Below are 15,590 nucleotides of genomic sequence, written 5' to 3'. Positions count from 1 at the left end.
CTTCTCCTCCAAGGCATCCTAAGTTTACACCATACATTGTAGACACCATATACTTATACTGATATAGCGGTCGTTTCACAAACTGCTACATCTCCACAACAACTGGCTAAATATAGTTCTACTACAAAGTTTCCATAGGGAAAATATTCAGGTCACAGACAAGTGTTTAGTAAAGTAGCTGTTAATTGTTATGCAAATTTGAAGGCTATCTCTCAGCCCTATGATAGACAAAGAACGTTTGGAATGAAGAGAGCATAGTGTGACACGATAGCTTTCTAAGGCGAGCTACACTGTGGATATTTTCGCAATACACCGTGACTTTTCAGATCAAATATTCAGACTTCTTGATTTCTGCGTACCATATAACATGTCCTTGTCTATCAATATCCAGGATTGTGGGAAGGTTCAGCTATGTACAGTCATCATTCAATATGGCAGCCCTGTTGACCCCGGTTGAAAAAATTTATTCGGGATTGAATGAATAGAAATCTTTCTCCTAGAGCATTATCAAATGTGTCTGTTCAATCATGTTCTGCTGGAAGGGACTGATAATTTAACTATTCCACATATTTTTAATTTAACAAATTTAGACTAATAGTGTTTCTTATTAGGTTTTGTAAAAATCCGAGACGCAGCGAGTAATATAAATTGTTGATTTTGTTCCATTTGTAGTCTTCCAATGATACGGCCACGCGTAATATCATCCAAATGCCTCGTTTGTAACGTTCTCTATGCTTCTTATGCATTTGCGAAACACTTCACTACAAAGCTGACCTTGCATGCACTATCTGACGAAAATTGCGATCGTAAAGAGTACTTGTGTAGCTAATGTGTTTACAATTTACATCAGTTGTATGAGGCATAACATGGTATTTTCTGGCATCCACAAAATCACATTTTGTACATTGATATCTGGGGATTTCAGAACAAATAAATAAATAAAAAATAATCCTTAACTTCTGGGCACGAGTGTATGTGTAGGTTAATTTTTGTTTTAGAATTTGTGCAATGGCAATATACCTGCCACAATAAATGTCTCTTGTTTTGGTTGTAGCGTTCACTAAGTCTCGCCAAGCTTCCCAATATTCTTTCTCTAGAGAAGAAATGATTTTATCTCTTCCCTATCACATTTCAGCATGCTCATCCATTGTCCACGAATGAAGTATTCAGAGAGACGTAGAGAGAGAACATAAAACTATTTTCAGCTAACTCAATTTTTTTTTATGAATGAAGATACTACGTATAAAGGTAACCAAGAAAGTTCTGTCGCTTTTTGTGGAAATCTGTGTTCAATTGGTCCTCACACCGTGAGTCGAATGCGAATGGAGGTAATGCGAAGGTCAGTTGTTGGTGTGGGTATATCCAACATACTACCTGGTTGTGGCAGTTCAGTTACAGCGTGAACTTGCGTAAGGACAGAGTGAACATTAGTGTTGCCACGAGACGAGACGAGACGAGACTTCAGGCTGTCTCGTCTCGTCTCGTGCAAAGCATGTCTCGTCTCGAAAAAATGTCCTCGTCCCGTCTCTTGTCTCGTCTCGAGACGTTCTGTCCCGTCTCGTCTCGTCTCGTTTTGTCTCGTAAAAAATATAGCAGCATACCATGGGAACGAAAGTTAAATGTAGCAGGCTGCACCAACTAATCAAGATACAACTAAGTTACAAGTATTAACCAGAACACAAAGACAAGAAATGTCACGGTAGCTACACCGTGAAGCCTTCACCTCTGGTGTATGTGGTAGTCGGTTCGATCTCGGTTAGTGCCATGTGAGCTTTGTGGTGGACAAACATCGAATGTGTGTGGGGGCCGCGGTAGTTCATCTCTGGTGCTTGGGGTCTCGGGTTCGATCCTAGCCCCTGCCAAGTGAACTTTGTGGTGGACAAACACCGTGTGCGTGGATTTTCTCGGGGTTCTCCCGTTTCATCCCACTTTCTTCATTCCACCATTTCATTCATTACTCATCATCACCGTCTCCTTTAGCCTAACCGGCATAACCGTGGGACCTAAAATTAAAATATTTCATTTCATTTCATTTCATTTTTCGAATGTGTGTGTTTTCTCGAAGTTGTCTAGTATTCTACCACTTTCTTCATTCCACTAATTTTCCCATCATCATCCATTCGGGGTGGGCCAAAGTTGCCTAAAGGTCTTAAAAATAAATTCAAATTAGCTCACAAGGCAAGGACAAATAGTTTACAAGATAATATATCTCTGCTGTTAGTTGTCTGAGGCTTCTCGACTCTGGCTTTTTTTTATTTATTTTTTTTTTTACATTCCGAAACATTGAAATTTGTTTCACCAGTTTCAATACACGAATATACAGTAAATTGCTCATAGGTACGTCGAAGATGAAGACACTAATGTCAAATAATGTTTACACGACAAGCAAAGTTCGATGTAAAGGTGTCACCATCCACGACACTATCGCATACTATCATATATATATATATATATATAGAGAGAGAGAGAGAGAGAGAGAGGGAGAGATGGAAAGATATATAGATAAATAGAGAGATAGATATGTGTGTACACTTTGATTTCATATATTCCAGCCTTTAGGTTTCCATACCAATCCAAAAACTACCTTCCATTTTAGCATGTTTAGATTTGTTGCAATTATTTTTTTTTTAAAAAAAAGCTCGGAACCAAATAATTTTATTGAGTAATGGAAAGTATTTGATTGAAATTTTATATGTTACTGCACAGTAAGCTCTACTTAAAGTGCCATAGTAATGGGAGCTGAACGACACATCGGACCAAAGAATGCTTGCGGCCAGTCTTCACCTCCATGGTACAAATCTGTTCCCATAACCGCGGGGTGTGTGCCACTATGTGGTGGTTGCCCCGTTTGTGTAACAAACTCATGACAGTACACCCAGATTAGCTAGTGGTCTAAAAAAAGTTGATTTTTGGGTGGCCATTTTGGATTAAAGTTTCTTATATTGTCGTGATCTATTCGCAATCATACAACGTACATCTTCATACCAAGCTGAGCGGTTTGCGGCGATAGACCATCGGCTTGAAGGCCCCGGGTTGAGTCCCGGAAGGGTCATGTGTATGGATTTTAACAGCATTTGCTTTTTCGTATTGTGTCAGGGGGGGAAATCGTACGGGATAAAAGGATTTCAGTCTGAAAAAAATGGAGAGAATATCCTCCCCAGGATACTTTCATGGGAGTAAGGAATTAGTAAAAATATAGGATATACATTTTATAGCAGGTTTAAAATTATGATTTGGGTATCCTATTTCTTTTCTGTTAATTATGTTCTTCAATGTTCGAATTTTGATAATTCTCATGATATTTTCTGCTTTCAATGGAGTTCCATGAATATTATATCAAATGTTCTTTACACTCTGTAAGAAACCATTTCTGAAGATAATTTAGGTCCTAATGAATATTATTCACTAGGAAAGGGAAGTATTCCCCTCCTCTCAACATGGAAGCAGAGCGAGGTCCGTCGACCCTACTGTTCCGCGCTTTTACAGGTCCCTTCATAACTCGCTGTTTCTGCGTAGCCACTTTCTCCAGCTGTAGTGTGACGACACCGTCGTGAAGCAGGGACAAATATCGTGTGGTAAGCCTATGTTCCGCCTTAGCGATTTGCAAAGGAAAAAAATTTTTAAATGCAATAAAAGTAAAGACTACATATAGATACAATATGTACTCACTATAGCATTGAGTATCATTTGAAGAACAGCTTCGCATCCACTGTCTTAAAGAACATTCCTCCTGCGGAGTTCCTGTGTTTTTCTATTCAAAAACCGAATTCTGAAGTATGTCTTAGCCTTGTCGAATAGTTTCAAGATCGAAGTGTCTTTCTTAGGATATAAAACGGTCAGCCAATCACATTCTTTTTCTTTTCTTCGGTTCACAGTTTTTTGTGAAATATTCGAAATATAACTTCATACTATTTTATTGCTTCCATCCACCTGGAAGAAGGTGAAACGAGACCACCACATAGCCTCATATTGCCACCATTGAACTTCGAAAGAATCGCAACTATCTTGAATCCTGAGACTGAAACTTTCGATATGATTTCGAAGAGTAATTTTTACTTTTCATAGTCTTATCGAAATCATAATACACTGGCTGTTACCACCCATCTATTAAGCCTCGAATCATTGGCACCTGTACATTTCTGTGTGGTCCTAAAAATAAATAAACGTTTTGATCATAGCATACACGCCTATTAACATTCAATTCATCAAATATAAGCACTGAAAATTTTTCCACACTCTTTAAGTAGCGCCCTTGCTAAGTCAAAATTTTCAAAACTGGGGTAGGAATACCAGGAAAAAACGGTAATTTTTGCATACAACGTCGAAATGTTGACACATTGGGTACGGGGATTCAAACTTGTAACCGCAGATGATTGTATAATTTATCAATGAGGCGTGTTGTGTTAATGCACGAATGATATCTTAATCAATCCATCTTAGTTTTTTCTTGTCATTCATTAGTATATTTACTTGGCCCTGTATAAAACTTTTTCGTAATATATCCACCACCGGTTATTAACCACTTTATTGAAACGATCACAATATTATATTTTAGAACTGGCCTTTGAAATTAATTCTTTATTATATTTGCTTTCCAATTCTTTTAACTTCGTTTGTAAACATATTATTTTGGCTTTGTACATACTGTTAGACTTCAGTTTTTCGTTCTCTTTACGCAAAAAAGAGAGCTCTTCTTTTGGTTTATGCCCCTCACTCTCCACAAAACAAACGAAAAATAACATAAACAAAGAGCTATTTTTTATTTCAGTCACAATAGTTATTTCATCTGGCTGCACCCCAATGTCTGATTTGTTTTTTCTTTAAACACCTAACTTCCGTACATTTAATTATTTCATTATTTACATCAACACGGTTCCGTATAGTAAAGGTAAGTTTAGTGAAGGCATGTCTTGTTTAAACTTTTTCTTGGGTATAATATTTAGAAGCTCACATTTTAAATTATGTCCATAAGCTTCGGGAATAAAATGATCGGAATAGACGCTGGCGTTTTCAACTTTAAAGATGTCTTTCCGACAGCATTTCTTTTGCCAAACTTTCCGCAAAGGAACCGAGGGAAATACATGATAAATAACTTTGGAACCCGTAGTATTTCTACTATAATTGCGACAAGTACTTAGTGTAGAATTCGACATGCTTATAGGCTAACACGAGCACTACAGTAATTAATGTTTTCTTAATACAGGAAAGCAAGAATCACTCACTTTCCTGCAAAAATCAAAGAAACAAACAAGGGTGAATGACAAGGACCTTGGGCGAAAGCTGTTTCTGCTCCCGCCGTGACGTCACAATTTTACTGCATCTTCGGTTTCAAAGAAGAGTAGTTATGACGCGACCTTAAAAGAGAAAAGGAACAGTAGGGTCGACGAACCTTGGAAGCAGAGGGCAATTTCGCGCACTGGTCAGATCAAACATTTCCGCGTAACAAAACGAAGGTCCCCCTGTAAAACCTCTTCATTTAAAGTGTTATTGTTAGTATCATAAATTTGCTGAAAGCAAACAATTTGAAGGGTTCGTCGATAATATCTGCTTTTTTTGTCCTGCGCCCGCCTTCCAAACGAAGAGGTGAATTTTACAACATGACTACTGTATAATAAGCGAGCGATTGGTAAAATGGTAAAAGTGTATTTTTATGTGTGTGTGTGTGTGTGTGAGAGAGAGAGAGAGAGAGAGAGAGAGAGAACGAGAGAGAAGACAAAATTTTAGTTGCAAGATGACATACTTCAATTGCCGTTTTCAGTTAATTTCGGTTCATATAGCAAAAAGAATACCGCCATCAGAGAATCCGCCATCTCAACCAGAACTTTCAACTACAGCCTGTAATGAGTATAGACCTTATCCAGTTTTCAAATTAAATAGATGGTGGTGGTAGTTCGGTTTCTTGACCTTGTAAAAATCTTCCCTGTCTTTGATTTTGTTTGTCATCATTCCAGCCAGAAATGAAAAAAAATGAGAATTCCTCAGTTTACAGCAAGGGGAATTGGGGACAAGACATGATATTCCTGGAAGCTCACGTATCACGATTGTTTCATTCAATAGACAGAGGACACTTTTCTGTAAAGGCTTTTCAACATGTTTTCTCACAAAGGGGATTTTCCTTTTGCAATCTATATGACCACTGGCAATTTCAATTTTGGCCATTCCCACCAGAGTTTTCATTTTCGAGACACGAGACGAGACGAGACATTTCACGAGACGACTCGTCTCGTTTTCGAGACGGGATATGCAGTCTGTCTCGTCTCGTGTCTCGTCTAAAAGGGTTCCGTCTCGTCTCGTTTACGAGACGAGACGAGACGGGACACGAGAAATGTCTCGTCTCGTGGCAACACTAGTGAACATGGAACCTCCACAGTGCGTCGTAAGGGCGTGCATGCTGTACGAGTTCAAACGAAGGTCAAACACCGCTGCAACGGGACGGAAGATATGCCACACCTTTGGTGAGGGTGTCGTGACTACGTGGACAGTGCAGCGGTGGTTTAACAAGTTTAAGAACGATAACGAAACACTCGAAGACGCACCACGTGCAGGGAAGACCAATACATGTACAAAATGAAGATCTTCCGACAGCAATTAAGGCGAACAGTGGCCAGACATGTGAGGAACTGGGACTACAATTCAGTATGAATGAAGAAACTATTCGGCAGCATCTCCATCAACTTGGGAAGTACTATATGTTGGGTCGATGGGTCTCACATGATTTGACTCTGGACCAGAAGGCAACGCGAGCAGACACCTGTGTTTCTTTGCTGTCTCTTCTGAGAAAGGCGCTATTTCTGGATAGGGTGTAGACATGTGAGGAAAAGTAGGTCCTGCACGAAGCTCCACGGCGCCGTCATCATTTGTTAGCATCCCATGAATCGGTTCCACAACAGCCGAAACCAGCACTGCACTATAAGAAGGTCATCTTGTGTGTTTGGTGGATTGCTCGCGACATCGTGCATCGGGGACTGCTACTAGCTGGTCAGAGCATCAATGCGACTGTGTACTGTCAGCAGTTGAGCCGTGTTAAAAAAGAAAACTCAAAATTCTGGAGCCAGCATTTCTAAATCGCAAAAGGGTCCTCCTGTTACAGGACAACACTAAGCCCCACGTAGCTACGATGACCCGAGACACCATTTTACACCTTAAATGGGAAACAGTAATGCATCCGCCATACTCCCCGGACATTGCACTGTCCGATTATCACCTGTTCCATTCCTTGGACAATCACCTTAGAGGACGCCAGTTCAAATCCCTAATAAAGATGCAAAATGCACATAATACTTTTTCGCTTCACGGCCCACCAAGTTCAACCGCGATGGAATCCACGGCCTTCCAGAACGTTGGCAGAAGGTCGTCGATGCTGATGGGGACTATTTTTTATCTTCTAGGTACGTCTTAGGCAGTGATGAAAATTTTCCGATTCATAAAAACATACTCCACTTATTCCTACATCGTTGTTTAGCCGTGATGTGAGGTGGAAAATTTTCTTAGTGGAAAATTTTCCACCAAACATCACTAAACATAATATCCAAAATTCTCCTGATTGTGAAAAGTTTTTTCACTTATTTCTACATCGTGATTAAAATTTTCCGATTCATGAAAACTCCTTTCACTTGTTTCTACAGAGAAATAAAACTTTCCGATTCACAAAAAGTTCATTAGCGTTTTGCTTCAAAATTAGCTCGTATTTAACTGCACATTCAGCTATAAAATTCAACTCCTGTAGAGGAAAGTTAGACAGTAACAAATTATCATTTTCGAATTAGCTTACGGAAACCAGAAAATGTTCTATTTCAAGTTGGAAAGTAAAAATATACAGTGTTTCTCTCTCTCTCTGTGTGTGTATATATATATATATATGTGTGTGTGTGTGTGTGTGTGTATGTGTGTGTGTGTGTGTGTGTGTGTGTGTGTGTGTGAGAGAGAGAGAGAGAGAGAGAGAGAGAGAGAGAGAGAGAGAGAGAGAGAAAAGTTGAATTGAGTTGATTTTGAGTTTAACGTCCCTCTCAACAGCGAGACTATATAAGACGGGACCAGCTAATTAACGTGGAATCCGAACCACATGAGCTCCCACTGGGAATCGAAGCCAGGTCTTACATGCCAAAGGCGCGTATGCTAACCGCTTAGCAACGAAGGATCTCGCAGAGGAAGAGAGAGAGAGAGATAAACATTATGTAAGCTTTTACTTCCCAACTTGAAGTACTAGAAAATTTTCCTGTTCCCGAAAGCTAATTGGAAAATTATAATTTGTTGCTGACTAACTTTCCTCTACAGAAATTCAATTTTGTAGCTCTATGTGCAGTTAAATATAGTGGAAAATTTTCTGTCTAACATCACTATACATAATATCCAAAATTCTTATGAAAAGTTTTTTCCACTTGTCTCTACATCGTGATGAAAATTTTCCGATCTATGACAATTCCTTTCACTTGTTTCTACAGAGAAATAAAACTTTCCGATTCACAAAAAGTTGTTTTACTATTTGTTTCAAAATGATGAAAATTTTCCGACTTATAAAAAGTTATTCAATTTTTCCATATAAGAGAAAATATTTCGATTCATGAAAAACTGTTTCATTTGTTCTTACATAGTACTGAAAATTGTCTGAGCCATGAAAATTTTCAGATTCTTTAAACGATCTTTCACTTTTTAACGCTTCTAAACATGAATTCAACCAATTTTATGATTGCTTAGGAATTGTTACTTGATTACTGATATTTTATTAGAACGGAAAATTTTCCGGAAAAATATAGCGGAAAATTTTCCACCTCACATCACTAGTCTTAGGTAACATATCTATTTTTGAAGGTGGTGGGTGAAAAAGCGACAGAACTTTCTTGGTTACCTTATAACTTTCGAAAGTCAATTCTGAAATACGTAAACATTTCAGATATGAAATTTGCATGAATTAGTATTAAATAACTGCTAACAGAAAATTCCTGAGCAAGTACCATACAAGAACTAACGGGGAGTACTGAACTATCATGATAATGTATTTGAAGTGTTAGCATCAACGCTATGTATTTAAAACTATTTCTAAACGTAAGGGTTTAAAGTATCCAGTAAGACAAAATATCATTTGCGACTAGCAACCCATGCATTACTCATCTGATGTACTTCCGTTTTGGTATCAACTCAAATAGAATTTTTGTACATAGTAAAGAAGAATATTGTGCAAAGAGTATTTGCAGAAATTATACAGAACGCTTATGAAATTTAAATTTTATTTTTGGTAAATATATATATATATATATATATATATATATATATATATATATATATACGGTATAACAACAAATTAAAATAGTTTCTAAATTAACAAAAACAAATCACATTTCGAATAGTTGCAATAATTAAGCTATAGGAAAACTAATAACATTTTATAAAATATGCATGTATATAAAATATTTACGAAAATAACATTTTTCAACTAACTGGTTTATAGCCTTTGGTACCATATGTAACCATTATATATAACAACTACAAACGCTTCATATTTTTCATGTGATTATTTTTTAAATGGAAGACCCATTAATCACACATTAAAACCCTGATGGATCAATATACAAGTGTATGATACCAAGTTCATACATACCATATGCACTGTACATTGTATTTAAATACAACACTGAAGAAATTTATAACACAAATTCAAATACATAAAACACTGTCATGCTACTGAGGATAAAACACTGACTTTCAATTTCTGAGACTTTCTATTTTCTATATACTCTACACCACAAGCTATACTCAATGTATCATAATTTTTAATAATAATAATAATAATAATAATAATAATAATAATAATAATAATAATAATAATAATAATAATAATAATAATAATAATAATATAAAAATAAAATTCGTTAAAAGCATGGTGCAATATAAAATGTATTGTTTTCGAGAGCCTAAGATTTTACCAAGACTAAAAAATTGGCAAATAAAAACTGTTAACTTTCTGATTACACTTTCGTTTTATCGAATGACTTCGATTCACGCATTTAGCAAACTTGTACGCTGAGTTCTATGATGCATTGTTCTAAAGCTGTTTCAATAAAATAAAATAAATAATAAATAAATAAAAACAAAAAGTCTACAAATTTATATTAGTGGCAATGGAATTGAATGTAAAACCATGTATCACTTAACTACAAGATCTTTAAGATCATATTTTAAAAAGACTTGTTGGTGAAATGTTAGTTTGGTATTTACTTGATCACAATTCATGTAATTACTACAATTTTATGAGAGTTTTTTTTTTTTTTTTTTTTTTTTTTACAAATAAAAATCTACCAGCAAGACCTCCTATTTTTCTATCATTATTACTTCGGATAAAGTCATAGATAAAACAAGCTTTTAAATATATATTAGATTAATGTGACGTAAAAAAATAACTTTTGAAAAAGACTACAAGTGATAAAAATTCTTACACAAGGAATGCTTTTAAAAAGAAAAACGACCTCAAGAAATTATCTAAAGGTTTAAATAGATTAAACGAGAATACTATGCACACAGTAATCGGAAGTTATTTTTCCTTTGTTTCAGTTTTCTCTTAAATTATGTTTTTTTGGTCTTAAATTATCATATCAAAAATTTCCATTATTCGTAACGTCTTTAGCCCTTTTGCTGCTTTGCTGGATTAACTATTTGTTTCCTTCAATTGATAGATTAGCACCAGAAGGGACAAGAAAAGTATTATATTGAGCAAAATCCTTGTTCCAGCACATTCAAGTTACTTTCAGCACATGATTTCTTCATTTGTGAACTCAGTTGTTTTCACTTTATGCAACAAAATTTGATTATGGTCGTTTTGTGATTACTAGAATCTGTTTAGGTGTACTTATATGGTCCGACTCTCCTTAAGATAATACATTTTTCTAAACAGGAGGACTAAACTGTACACAATGATAGAAGTGTCAAACCGGACTTATTCTTAATTGAAACATATGTTAAGCAGATATTTTGAAGCTAAGTCCCTATAAAATAAAGTATACATGCTTCATAATTTCATCACCATCTTCTACTATTATTATTTATTGTAATATATAAGGGGAATTCAAATGAAACCCGGTCACTAGTGTAAAGTAACGGTAACGATTGTATTAACTCAAAAATGTAGTTATACACAGTACACATAATCAAAAATAGTCGCCAAAACTGTTGACACATTTATCCCATTGCGACATTAGCCGGTCGATTCCATCCTTGAAGAGCTCCCGCCAAGTGAACTTTGTGGTGGACAAACACCGCGTGCGTGGGTTTTCTCGGGGTTCTCCCGTTTCCTCCCACTTTCTTCATTCCACCATTTCATTCATTACTCATTATCACCGTCTCCTTTAGCCTAACCGGCATAACCGTGGGACGTAAAACTCAAAATTTCATTTCATTTTCCATCCTTGAAGAAGCTAGCTAGTAGGCTGCTGTTGGATCCAAATCTGGACCCAGTCACACACTTCGTCGTCCGTTGCGAATCGATCTCCGCGAATAGCTTGTTTTAGAGGTCCAAACACATGAAAATCACACGGTAAAAGGTTGGGACTGTACGGTGGATGTTCCAGCGTTTCCCACTGAAACTGCTGCAATGTCGTCTTTACCGCATTGGTCGTGTGTGGGCGGGCGTTATCGTGCAGGAGAATAACGCCATTAGACAACATGCCTGGGCGTTTCGACTTGATGGCTCATCTAAGGTTCTGCAAAGTGGCTTGATAACGCCGACCATTGATGGTGGTACCCCGTTCCAGGAACTCGACAAGCAGTGGGCCCTTGTGGTCAAAAAAGAAGGACATCATGACTTTACCAGAACTGGTGTGCACGGACTTTGATTTCTTTGGAGGTGGTGAAGTCGCATGTTTCCGCTGCTTGCTCTGACGCTTGCTTTCCGGTTCAAAATGGTGACACCATGTTTCGTCCCGTGACAATACGTGACAGAAAGCCGTATTTCTCCTCATGATAACGTTGCAGATGACCCAAAAACAGCGCCATTCGCGTATTCCGTTGTTCGGCGGTCAGTTGGTGGGGAACCTACTGCGCACACATTTTTCGAAAATTCAAGTGTTGATGCATTATGGTGTGGGCGGTGCCCACGCTAATACCCAGTAACTGAGGGATCTCGTCCACGGTGATTCTGCGGTTGTCCAAGACTAAAGCATTCACTTCTGCAATCATTACCGGTGTGATGACACGATGAACCTGTCCAGGACGAGCATCGTCTTCCAGTGACTCGCGTCCCTCAAGGAATCTTTTGCGCCATTCAACAACTCTTGCACGACTCAGACTGTACTCACCGTACACAGCCCGTCGATACATTTCACGGCCTTCAACTCCCTTCGCCACCAAAAATCGAATCACTCCTCGTTGTTCCTGCTTACTCGCCTCCATGTTCGGTAGTGGACGATAACTTGTGTGACCACCTACTCTTCGGCGTGAAACCACACTGGCTCTATGCAACGTCAAACGGTGCGCACGCGTCAGTCTCTCTACCAATCGATGGCGCCACCATACCCGCAGTTACGTGGTGCCACCTTACATGCAAGACAAAGTTAGACGCACTGACCAGGTTTCATTTGAATGTTCCTCATACACTGCGTCTATAAGTGGATTTATTTAGACGTTCCCAGCACGTCAACAGTGTAATATAAATTTTCTTTGGTCTCAATTTAGCAAATGTTAAAACAAACGTTTTCAATACATAAGTACCTCCATTAATATTCTGCAGAAGTCTCATCTCTTAAACGAACTTCACGTAATTCTTTCTTAAGAGTGCATAAATATTATTTTCGGTAATATACTGTTTTTAAACTTCAATGGGTATTTTTTGTTTTCAGATCAGCCAACACCTGAACCAAAGATATTCCTCCGCGTAAAGCTGACTTAATTCCTCAATCCACTTATTGGATTTGTTCAAATTAAGTACACTATAAATCCACTTTAGACCTAAAACTTAATTTATAAAACAGAAAACTGATTATACTTCTTGAGAAATTTATATGACCTTTTTTTCCAAACACTCTGAATCAGAACTCTTTTAAATATATATAACATTAAGTATCTTTAAAGGGAAGAACTAATAAAAATAGATCTATAAACACTTATGAACAAAATATTTTTATGTTAATATTTCCAAGCAATCTGTTCGTAATAAAAGAAAATATTTTATTAACTACAATGTAATATTATAAAAACTTAAACACTTGTTTCTTCAGTAACAATAGTAATCAATTTATAGTTAACAACTGTTTGACGTTAAATTTACATGAAACCTCTACCAGGCATCATTTACAAGTGTTTACACTTTTTTTTAAAATTTATTATATCACAACCCAACGTGATTGCATTATTTTTCTTTAAGCGCCACTTAACAACTAGGACTCCATCAATTCCATTAATGCACTACTGAATCAACTCATATGGCCTATGGATCTAAGTAAATCCATACATTTTAAAAAGTAATCACATCTAAAAGCAAGAATGTAACGATGTGAACATAGTGCGTTCCTTCATTATGTAAAACATTATACTGTTTTTAACAATAGAACAGTAATCAGTGTTCTAACTGGTTTACGCATAATGAACCAACGACCACCAGAAATGTGTATGTTTGAAACAGAAAGAGAGAGAGAGAGAAACTAATAAAAATCTTGACACAGTGCTATAGCCACATTAGTATGCATTCCTACCAAAAATCAAAGGAGAAACGGACCGGAGAAATAGATACACACACGAAGTTCGAATGCTCTACAACCTCTTTGCAACAAAACTGTATGCAACTTAGATCTCGTTACAGAATCATGACATCACAATCAGATCATATTAATCATTAGTACTGGACCAGCAGCAACACGAGGGCATTATGTCGTTATGAGATGAAAGCAGTATTTCAAAGTTTTCGAGAAGTTTTCGAATAAGTAGTGCAATTACTGAAATCCTCATTCTTTTCTCCCTACTCTTGCTCTTGTGAAAGTTTCCATTCTCTCCTATTCTACTTATCTCACGTGAGAGGAACTAAATTACGACTCAAAAAATGTTTCCTCTTCACTCTAGTTATTGACAATAGGAATTTTACAGACTGCAGAAACAGTATAGTGGAGGTAGAGAAGCATACCTCACAGAACAGTTTTCTTATTTCGCATTGTACCGAATACCCGGAAAGTACAGACAGGATGAGGAAAAATGAAATGAGAAAGAAAAAAAGGTTAATTAATTCTGAAATAACTTTGTATGAATAAAAATAAGGAGCTAATGAGACACCTAGACTCTGGGGTGAATCGCTCCGTGTCTGTGTTTAATGACTTCTTTTTGATTGCATTACCTTTCTGTTTCGTTAATGTTGTATGCGGTAACAAAACAGGCTCATTCTATTTCTATCATAATGGTCTTTTCCGTTTAATATATATAAACTATAAAATGCAACTTTGTTTCATCACTTTGATAGATGTGTGCATTTGTAAGACAATAACATATATTAAAAGATTACTTTACTACACGACAATCAAGTGTGATCACTACTTATATACCCAATTTCGTAAGTGATTATTACATTTTAAGTATAAGCAACATCACAAACTCTCCGCTACCACCAATGTTTGTGGATTCTCGATATCAGCTTTACTTTGAATCAATTTCAGTTCCAAAATTGCTCCTGCAGACGTTTGTTTGGCATCAGATTTTGCTGTGGAAAATAAAATCACAGTAACAATAAACTAATAACTCGTGTATATGCGGAAAAAAGTAATGATATGAGCAACATATCAGTATTTGCTTTGTATTTTAAATATCATTTAAGCTTTTAATCTCAATTCGGCAATTAAATAATTAAAAAAGTATTAGCTAAGAGTTAACTGTAATTTTAAACTAATACGACGCACATTATGTGTCAAACATAACAAACAGTGCTAGATTAAATATGAATCTTTTGCTTTATCAGCACTGTCGAAAGAGTGAAAAGAAGCATCCCAGCATTTATGACGATTGTCCAATGGTTATTTGGATTTTATTAATACTATTACTCTCAAATGAAACTACTTTCAGCCTAACCATACATCATGATCTTTGACAACGGAAACACGTTTGGAATATCATATACTACAAAGATTAATAAGAATTAAAAACACTAACACCTTTCTTCCGCATCATTAAATTCGTGTACGAGAACTCAATATTATACATTAGCACATCCTCAGTTAACTGACTTACACTGCGAGATATCATATATATATATATACCGTATCAAACAAGAACACAACACCACAGTCGCCTTTGTGGTAAACAAATACTAGGTTCATCTATCAATTATAGAATCTGTATCGCGAATATATATCCAACTTTTAAGCCTCATCCATGCGCACAGTATTGATTGCATAGGGTTGTTTGAAGATCAACACACAACTGCGAGCTTCAAGTACTGTTTCACTATAGTACGTGTGTGGTGTGTGCACCATGGCTTCCAAGTTGAACAGCTTTTGAGAAAGGGTATATGGCGGCACTGGCACTACTTCACACCTAGTTCTCTGTGTTTAAAATTCAATAACAGTGCAAATAAAAGGATGCACCATAGGATCAACTACTATCAAGCACATAAGCGAAATAAAAAA

At 36.7% G+C, this 15,590-nt stretch overlaps 2 protein-coding genes across 2 annotated transcripts in view; both read right to left on the bottom strand.

The window, feature by feature from the left end:
• Nucleotides 1-12,009: 12,009 nt before the first annotated feature.
• Nucleotides 12,010-15,590, bottom strand: part of LOC145686483 (pyridoxal kinase-like) — a 95,549-nt gene continuing 91,968 nt past the window's right edge. The window contains 1 exon segment of the mRNA XM_081759835.1: nt 12,010-14,668. Coding sequence (XP_081615961.1) covers nt 14,556-14,668 — 113 coding nt within the window. The 3' untranslated portion in view covers nt 12,010-14,555.
• On the bottom strand, nt 12,022-12,378 carry LOC145685443 (protein GVQW3-like). Its single transcript, XM_081757839.1, has one exon. The coding sequence runs from the start codon at nt 12,376-12,378 to the stop codon at nt 12,022-12,024; it is 357 nt and encodes a 118-aa protein (XP_081613965.1).

Source organism: Thermobia domestica, chromosome 5, assembly GCF_964235325.1.
Source record: "Thermobia domestica chromosome 5, izTheDome1.hap1.1, whole genome shotgun sequence".
Classification (NCBI taxonomy): domain Eukaryota; kingdom Metazoa; phylum Arthropoda; class Insecta; order Zygentoma; family Lepismatidae; genus Thermobia; species Thermobia domestica.
The sequence above is the reverse complement of the archived record's forward strand: the minus strand, read 5'-3'. Positions and strand labels throughout refer to the sequence as shown.